The 8,441-nt window shown below is 43.1% G+C and overlaps 1 protein-coding gene across 2 annotated transcripts in view; it reads right to left on the reverse strand.

Moving 5' to 3' along the window:
- The window catches only part of SLC7A8 (solute carrier family 7 member 8), a 60,750-nt gene extending 54,210 nt beyond the window's left edge, over positions 1-6,540 (reverse strand). Inside the window, exons 1-2 of one of the 2 annotated variants that reach the window (XM_025391990.1) lie at positions 6,020-6,540; positions 5,421-5,696 (exon numbers count right to left, since the gene is read on the reverse strand). In XM_025391990.1, the coding sequence (XP_025247775.1) occupies positions 5,421-5,571 (151 nt within the window). In that variant the 5' untranslated portion in view covers positions 5,572-5,696; positions 6,020-6,540. Of the gene's footprint in view, positions 1-5,420 lie in introns of both variants that reach the window. The other variant, XM_025391989.1, reaches the window with a different exon arrangement.
- Between the last annotated feature and the right edge of the window lie 1,901 nt (positions 6,541-8,441).

Below are 8,441 nucleotides of genomic sequence, written 5' to 3' on the forward strand. Positions count from 1 at the left end.
GTGCACGTGCAGGAATGAATGTAAGCATGGTCTGTGCTGGCCAGATGCCCCTCAGGCTCACCCAAATCTTCCTGCAATTGCACCGGGAATATTACTTTCTTCCATACCCAGCTCCCCCATATAATGGGAACTTCCTTACTGGGAACACAAAATTAATTGCTATACAATAAACATTCATTTATAAAAATGAATAAGGATCTCTGTCCGGATTCTAAAAGAAAATGCTCCTTTAGGAGATAAAAAGAGAAATAGTGAAGAATAATGCTTACGAGCTTGATTCAGAATTCAGACAAGCTCTGGGTTTGAATCCTAGCTCTAATATTTTTTAGTTGTGTGATCTTCAGCAAAGTTGCTTACCCCTTTGAGTCTCTATTTCCTATCTGGAGGAAGAGATAATAAAGTGTCTACCAAATGAGTTATTGTGAATGACAAATAAGTTCAGGTATGTTAGATAATTGGATGAGTACCTGGCATATACTAAGTGTTTAATAAACACAGCATTAACAGTACCTTTGGTATCATTAATAAATGAACTTTGCTGTCTTCCACACCCTCTTTCGGCTTTGCGGGGAACTCCACATGCATGGTGAAATCTAAATTAATATGCTGCCAACAGGTTTCCTTAGCCAAGCACATGGAGAGCAAAAGCCTGGTTAGGTTAGGGCAAGGGTGATGTTAAAAAATTAAAATAGGCCGGGCGCGGTGGCTCACGCCTGTAATCCCAGCACCTTGGGAGGCCGAGGTGGGCGGATCAAGAGGTCAGGAGATCGAGATCATCCTGGCTAACACAGTGAAACCCCAAAACCCCGTCTCTACTAAAAAAAAAAAAAAAAAAAAATTAGCCGGGCATGGTGGTGCATGCCTGTAGTCCCAGCTACTCGGGAGGCTGAGGCGGGAAATCGCTTGAACCCGGGAGGTGGAGGTTGAAGATACCGTACTCCAGCCTGGGTGACAGAGACTCCGTCTCAAAAAAAAGATTAAAATGGGCCAACCTAATTGTCCAGGTTGATCAAACTACTCCTAGCTTAAAGATTTTCAAGCCAGGTTCCCAGCAGCCCTGCAGATAAATGTTTCCTGTTCATATTTTTGTCCTAGAGTCTGTTAAATTCAACAATCCTTAGCAGGCACTCTGTTAAACACTAAAGATTCAGAAATATATAAGACACTTGTTTTTTTTTTTTTAAGAGGCAAGGTTTTGTTGGGCACGGTGGCTCACACCTATAACCCCAACACTTTGGGAGGCCAAGGCAGGAGGATTGCTTGAGCCCAGGAGTTTGAGATAGCCTGGGCAACATAGGGAGACCCTGTCTCAAAAAAAAAATTAAAAATAATTTTAAAAATTATTAAACTACTTCGGAGGCTGACGTGGGAGAATTGCTTTCAAGACTGCAGTGAGCTATGATTGTACCACTGTACTCCGGCCTGGTTAACAGAGTAAGATCTTGTCTCCAAAAAAAAAAGGAAATGAGGTCTTGCTCTGTTGCCCAGGCTGGCCTGAAACTCCAGGGCTAAAATGATCAAGTAGATGGGACTACAGGTATCCACCACCACATCTGGGTCAATTTTTCTCATAGTTCAATTTTTTTTTAAGGACACAATCTTTGATCTAGGAAATAATAGTTTAGTCATTGTGCTTTTACCTACGAAAACTCCCAGAATCCCCTACTTCATCTTCTCCTCAAATCCTTCAAGATGCTTCTTAATCTAGTTCTTAGTAAGAACCTCTCTCTCCTTGCTTCCCACCATTCACCTAACTTTGCCCTCCTTCAGCTCTTACACAACTAAACCATGTCATTAATTTTCAGTGTTCTCTGTTTAGTACATATGCATCTCATCTTCCCAATCAGGTTATAAGGAACTCTCTGGCATGAGTCTTCTATTAATTCATAGTATATTTCCATAACACCTACCATTCTGTTATCCCTGCTTTCAATCATCCATGATGATTGTGAATGAAATTTTACAAAACATGTACTTTAGGCCGGGTGTGGTGGTTCACTCCCGTAACCCCAGCACTTTGGGAGGCTGAGGCGGGTGGATCACCTGAGGTCATGAGTTCAAGACCAGCCCGGCCAACATGGTGAAACCCATCTCTACTAAAAATGAAAAATAACTAGCTGGGCGTGGTGGTGCGCACCTGTAGTCCCAGCTACTTGGGAAACTCAGGCAGGAGAATCGCTTGAACCCGGGAGGCGGAAGTTGCAGAGAGCTGAGATCACGCCACTGCACTCCAAGCCTGGGAGGTTGCAGTGAGCTGAGGTCGCACCACCGCACTCTGCCTGGGCAACAGAGTGAGACTCTGTCTCAAAAAAAAAAAAAAAAAAAGGTAGTTTAAATTATCCCTCTAAGTCAGTTAGGTATGAGAGAGAGAGATTTAGGGCAAATGTACCTTTGACACAGTCCCTGAAAAAAATAAAAATAAAAAAGATTTGGGGGCCGAGCGTGGTGGCTCATGCCTGTAATCCCAGCACTGATAGGCTGAGGTGGGAGGATTTCTTGAGCCCAGGAGTCGGAGAGCAGCCTGGGCAATATAGTGAGACCCTGTTTCTACAAGAAAAAATGTAAAATTAGCTAGGTGTGGTGATGCATGCCTGTGTCACAGCTACTGAGAAAGCTGAGGTGGAAGGATCGCTTGACCCCAGGAGTTTGAGGCTGCAGCAATGCAGTCAGCCCACCAGAGCACTCCAGCCTAGGCAACACAGCGAGACCCTATCTCAAAAAAAGAAAGAAAGATTTGGGACAAATGCTACTTTTCCATACCACGTCACCTGATTCACTTAGAAAATTTCCTTTCTCTTTTCGACCTTTTTTGTTTTTTGAGATGGAGTCACGCTCTGTCAGCCAGGCTGGAGTGCAGTGGTGCAACCTTGGCTCACTGCAACCTCTGCCTCCTGGGTTCAAGCGATTCTCCTGCCTCAGCCTCCCGAGTAGCTGGGACTATAGGCATGTGCCACGATGCCCAACTAATTTTTTGTATTTTTAGTAGAGATGGGGTTTCAACGTGTTAGCCAAGATGGTCTCGATCTCCTGACCTCGTGATCTGCCTGCCTCGGCCTCCCAAAGTGCTGGGATTGCAGGCATGAGCCACAATGCCCGTCCCTCTTTTTACCTTTTAGTTCTCTTTTTTCCTGCAGTGTTGACATTGAACACCAGATCCCTGAAATCTACACAGAAAATGCCATTTCTATTTTTGCATTTGGTCTTGAAAACACTTGAATCATGATCATCCACTGAGAAACTTCTCCAGAAGAGGAAAGGGCAGTTCCTCAGCACATCTGCGACTCAACAGCCATGCAGGAGGGGAAGCAGAATGAATTTTTTCCCCTGTATCATCTTAAAGGGGAAATTTGTGTCTAGCTTGAGTTGGGGTAGAATAGTGTCTATTAACTCTACAAGGATTCTCATGCTTTGCAAAAATATCCCGATTTCTGTAAAATCACATATTTGGAATCTCTTTTCATCACAGAACACCAGAGTTGCCATTCTTGTTACTGCAATGTCACCATGGGGAGCTTTGAGATTATTCTCCCATTGAAGTACCATCCATAAGGTTGTGGGCAAATCAGTAGTAACATATACCCATAGAAATTGTACTTATTTTATCTGAACACTCCCGTTTCTTCATAGTCTTGAAAAAGATGTTAAAGGAAGAGACAAAAACATCAGTATAGAGGAAAATACCTTCTACCCTTGAATACCTGAACCTATGTTGGGAAGGGTGAGCCAGGCTGAGGCAGGAAGAAGGATGTTTAATTGTGCTTGTGTGCCTGTGGGCGTGCACATCTGTGTATAAGTCAGAACCTTCATAGAGGGAGGAAAAGGCTTAATTCTGTCAGTCAAATTGGTGAAAGAGGTATCAGGCTCTGGGCTATTTATAGACCTTAAACTGGCATGTGCTATACATACTGAATACTTGGCTGTTCTTTTTTTTTTTTTTTTGAGATAAAGTGAAGGAGAGGCAAAAAAAAAAAAAAAAGGTCATGAGAAAAAGTAAAGAGAGATTCAGATCATGACTATAATTTTTCTTATAACATTATCTTTCTTATAACTGTAGATGGCCTGGAAAACTTCCCAGAATCAGAGAATCACATAAAGTAGGATTCCAGAGGGTGGGAGGAGGTGGGGGGATGGGATTTCATTTTAGAAAGAGACTGAAGAGAGCTTGGTCACTGAAGTTCCGGGTGTAGAGGTGAAGAGGATTATCTGAATACTGTACTGATTTTATTTGACTTCAAGAGTGTTCTCCAGTGTCACTATTGCTCAGATGCCAAAATATCTCTGAGCTATTGCATAGAACATGGCGTCAGCCAGAGAAACTGGTTCGGGGCACCCGGACACAGTGAGCTTTCATAAAGGAACTCTGGAGAGATGACAAAGAAGCATATCTATGCCTGACTGTCCTGCACTCCTTTTTCTGGGAAGAAAGTGAAGCCCTCTACCAAAGATAGCAGAACGATCTCTCACTCTGAAGTGAGGGCAGGAATAGTGAGCTTATTGCCTGCAATCCATCTCCAAGGCTTCTCTGGAAAGAGGATGTGCTGTCTAGAGATGAAGCTGTATTTGGGACCCTTGCCCTGCAAAGTACAGCCAGGGGGTCTGAGTGGCCTGCACTGGCACTGTTGGGGCCACCCAGGTTCCCCACCTTCAGCACCTCCCAGCTAGGACACATATTTTACCCATCAGTTCCTCCTCAACTCCACATTCTACACATTCTAGTTACTCCTGATTCCCTCTAAGAGCCTCACCAGGTCCTCCGTGCCTGTTAAGAGACAAGTGGACTCCACCAGGCAACTAGAGAAACTGCAAACTCTCCATTTAACCGAGAGGCACAATCTGTTCCCTTTTCTTCCATAACTTCCCCATCTGTGAAATGGGAATAACAGCCCTGTCACAGCTACTTCACACAGTAGAAGTGCTGCATAAGGCGGAAAACGCTAAAATAAAAAGGCAGGGCATTAATGTTGCTATTTTTAGTACCTATCCCATAGTTTCATTTAACATGAAACTGCAAAATATGCCTTAAGAGCCTATCCTCAGCCTGGGGAGAATAGCTGCATAAAAACTTGTTCAGATTCCTCAGTCCCACCTTAAACCTATTGAACCAGAACCTCCAAGTGTAGGGACCAGGAGCTATATTTTTCAGGAGTTCCCAGGCAATGCTAATCATCAGCCGGGTTTCTGACCACGATTTGCTCCCTTCCATGAACACTGGGCAGAATCTTTGCCTGGTTTGGAGGAAGAGATGTGTGATGTATTTCCTATGCCTCTCAAACTTGACCAATGGAGATGGGTTACAGCTCAGGTGACTGACAATCCTTTTTAAGGAATAGGAAGAACAATAATGCTCTGGAAGGGTTAAGATCTCACAGGAGGACCACCAGAGGGGAGAGGAGGGGTCGGCGGGAAGGAATGGAACTCACCTACGATGATACCACAGGCACTGACCAATCCGATCTCTTTCTTCAGGGCTACTCCGCCCCCTCCGGAACCAGCCTCGGAGCTGGCGTCCGACTCGCCCCCACCTGGGTGTTTCTTTTCGGTGTTGTTTCGGTGCCTGGCTCCTTCTTCCATCCTTCCCAGTAGGATTGCAACCTCCAAAAGCTGCCTTCCTTTCTAAATGCGTATTCGTGTAAATATATTGGGAGAGAGCTTTGAATTAGAACGTCCTTTTCCGAAATAGGAATCACTCCTACCCTCTAAAAAAGGCAAGCAGATAAAAGAGAAAACGAAAAATATTCCTACTCCGTATTCACACAGTCTGGTCACTCGTGTTTACAAACAAGAAAAGTGTTGCTTAAAAAAAAAAAAAAAAAAGGCCAGGGGAGACATACATTTAAATATAAAAATAGAACTGTGCCAGCGACTCCGGCTGGAATTCTGCTGAAAAGGATGTGTCTTCAGAAACCAGGATGGTTCAAACTGCTGTGTGCACCAGGCAGTGGTTTATTCCAGAGCTTCAGAAAGAGAGCCTGGATTTCCCTTCACCTCTCCCCCTAATAAAACAGGAGATTGCCTTTACCTCCCCTTAGTTTTTTCTTTTATGATAAAGACAAAAGTAGTTTTCATTAACGGTAGGAAAAAAGGGCAGTCCTCAGGTACTTTCTTCTCTTCCAGGAAAACAAACTGTGAACCTGACCGTGTTGCTCTAGATCTGGTTTCCACCTGCTTTGGATTTCTTTTCCCTTCCCCTTCTTCTGCTTCCGCCTTTCCCAGATGTCCTCTTCTTTCTCGCTGTTCTTCGTGCGCTTGTTTTCCTCTTTTCGATCCCCGTTCTACTGCACAGCCGGCCCCATCCCTCTGGGTTTCGGGAGAGTGGCTTCTCCACACACTAACGTGCTTCTCTTTAGCGAGGGGTTTTATTCGCCCGCCGAGGCTCCGCCCCTACCTCCTCTGCTCCCCTCCATCCTCAGTCCCGTCTCCTCCCTCCTCTGCAATTGAAGTATTAGCACAGAGCCCCCAAACAGCACTGAGAAAATGGACTAAGTTATTTCCTTTTGCAATCGTCTCTCGCTTTCTCCATCTTTCTCCTTGCAACCAAGTGGAAGTAAACTCCTTCCACGTCAACTGTTCCGGGAGAGCTCATTAGCTAGTATAATGTTACAGGTCATACAGCATCTGTGAGCTTTATAAATAAGGGAACAGTTGTGCAGATACTTTTAATGCCATCAGAAATAAACTAGCCAAATGTATTAAAATATTTAGGACTAGATCATTTGAGAATACAGGAGAGAACGTTGAAGAGACATCTTCGAGTTTCCTAAAAACAGGGGGAATCGACGGGTGGGGGAGGGAAATGGAAGGAATTAACAATGGGAAAAAGGTTCTTTTAGTGTAATTGTTAGCTACTAAGAGTACAGAATAAACAAAATCGCCAGGAGCGGTGGCTCACGCCTGTAATCCCAGCGCTTTGAGAGGCTGAGGGGGGAAGGATCACGTGAGCCCAGGAGTTTGAGACCCTGTGCAACAGAGCGATACCCCATCTACTAAAAATTTTAAAATTAGCCGGGTGCAGTGGTGCAGGCCTTGTAGTCTTAGCTACTCAGGAGGCTGAGGCTGGAGGATTGCTTGAGCTCAGGAGGTCAAGGCTGCAGTGAGCTGTGATGACGCCACTGCACTCCAGCCTGGGAGGTAGAGCAAGACCCTGTCTCAAAAACAAAACAAAACAAAAAGCCAGAAAAACCACATGCACATACAAAAATATAAAAAACAAAATCACCAGGTAGCCTTGTTCACAGCTCTTATTTAGGGCTGGCTGAAACATTTAAAAAAAATGACTCAAACTGCGGTTCTGCAACTTCTAATATTTTTGTGCTATAAACTATTTGAAAAGCACACATGGGGAATTATGAGTACATCGCTGATCATGAAACAGACTTATTGATGTTAGAATAACTATCTTATTACCATATTGAAATTATGCCTCTACTTCCCTGAAGAATTTCACTCAGAAACTGCTGCCTTAAGGTGAGAGCAACAATGTCTATTCATAATTGTAAAGTATTTCAAAAAAACAGTATAAAGCAATATAGTGGACAACACTATAAGTCTAAAATAAAGTTAATTTTAGCCTTATTAAATATATTATGCAAAATTATTTAATTTTAAAGTGGGCCTAAAAAATAAAGTTCCCCCAAACTGACCTCTAACTACAGAAATTTGGCCTCACTTTCTGGAAAATGTTCCAAAAGATTTTGGGTTTTAAGGAAAATAAATACTTAATTCCTTAAAATGAGGTTGGTTGAGCTATCATAGCAAAACCTTTTTCAAATGGGGTAAAGTTCAATCAGCAGTCATCTGCCCCCTTGATCACTCAGCAAGTATTAAGAGGTTTCAAAGGTTGGGAGGAACTTCCTCTCCTCCTTTTGCTAGTTCAAGATACAGCAAATTGAAAGGCTCAGCAAAAAAAAACACCAAACAAAAAATCCCAGACAAGGCAGGGAATATATAGCACAAAACTCCATGGGAGGGAATGAGTCATGGGAAATGAAAAAATGTTGAATTTGCCTCTAGCCTTTCCTGACAACCTTAGAAAGCACTGAGGGAAAATTTGGTGGATTCATTTGTAAGCATTCAGCTTTGAAGACTTCTGCTCAGATTTCAACATCATCGTATAAAACAAATAATGCTTCTCAAACGTGAGGTCCTTCAGTAATGTTTGGTAGTTGTAATTTATATGATGCAGACTTAATGTGGGATAAAACATGAATGTGATGAATTTGAGGTCTCTTGCTAAAACCAGTGTAAACTGATAACAATAAGGTAAGCTTTAGCCTTCTCAAATTATGAACTAAGAAGTTAAGGGGGTTATGGGATCAAATACATTCTTGGAATACAGTGGTACTAGGTGCACACGTTAAAAAGGAAGAGTTGCTGAAGATTAGTATTTCTATTTCTTTAGCATTTGGAATTTATAAGTGGCTTATTACCATCTATTACTGGTG

Source organism: Theropithecus gelada, chromosome 7b (genome assembly GCF_003255815.1).
Source record: "Theropithecus gelada isolate Dixy chromosome 7b, Tgel_1.0, whole genome shotgun sequence".
Lineage (NCBI taxonomy): Eukaryota > Metazoa > Chordata > Mammalia > Primates > Cercopithecidae > Theropithecus > Theropithecus gelada.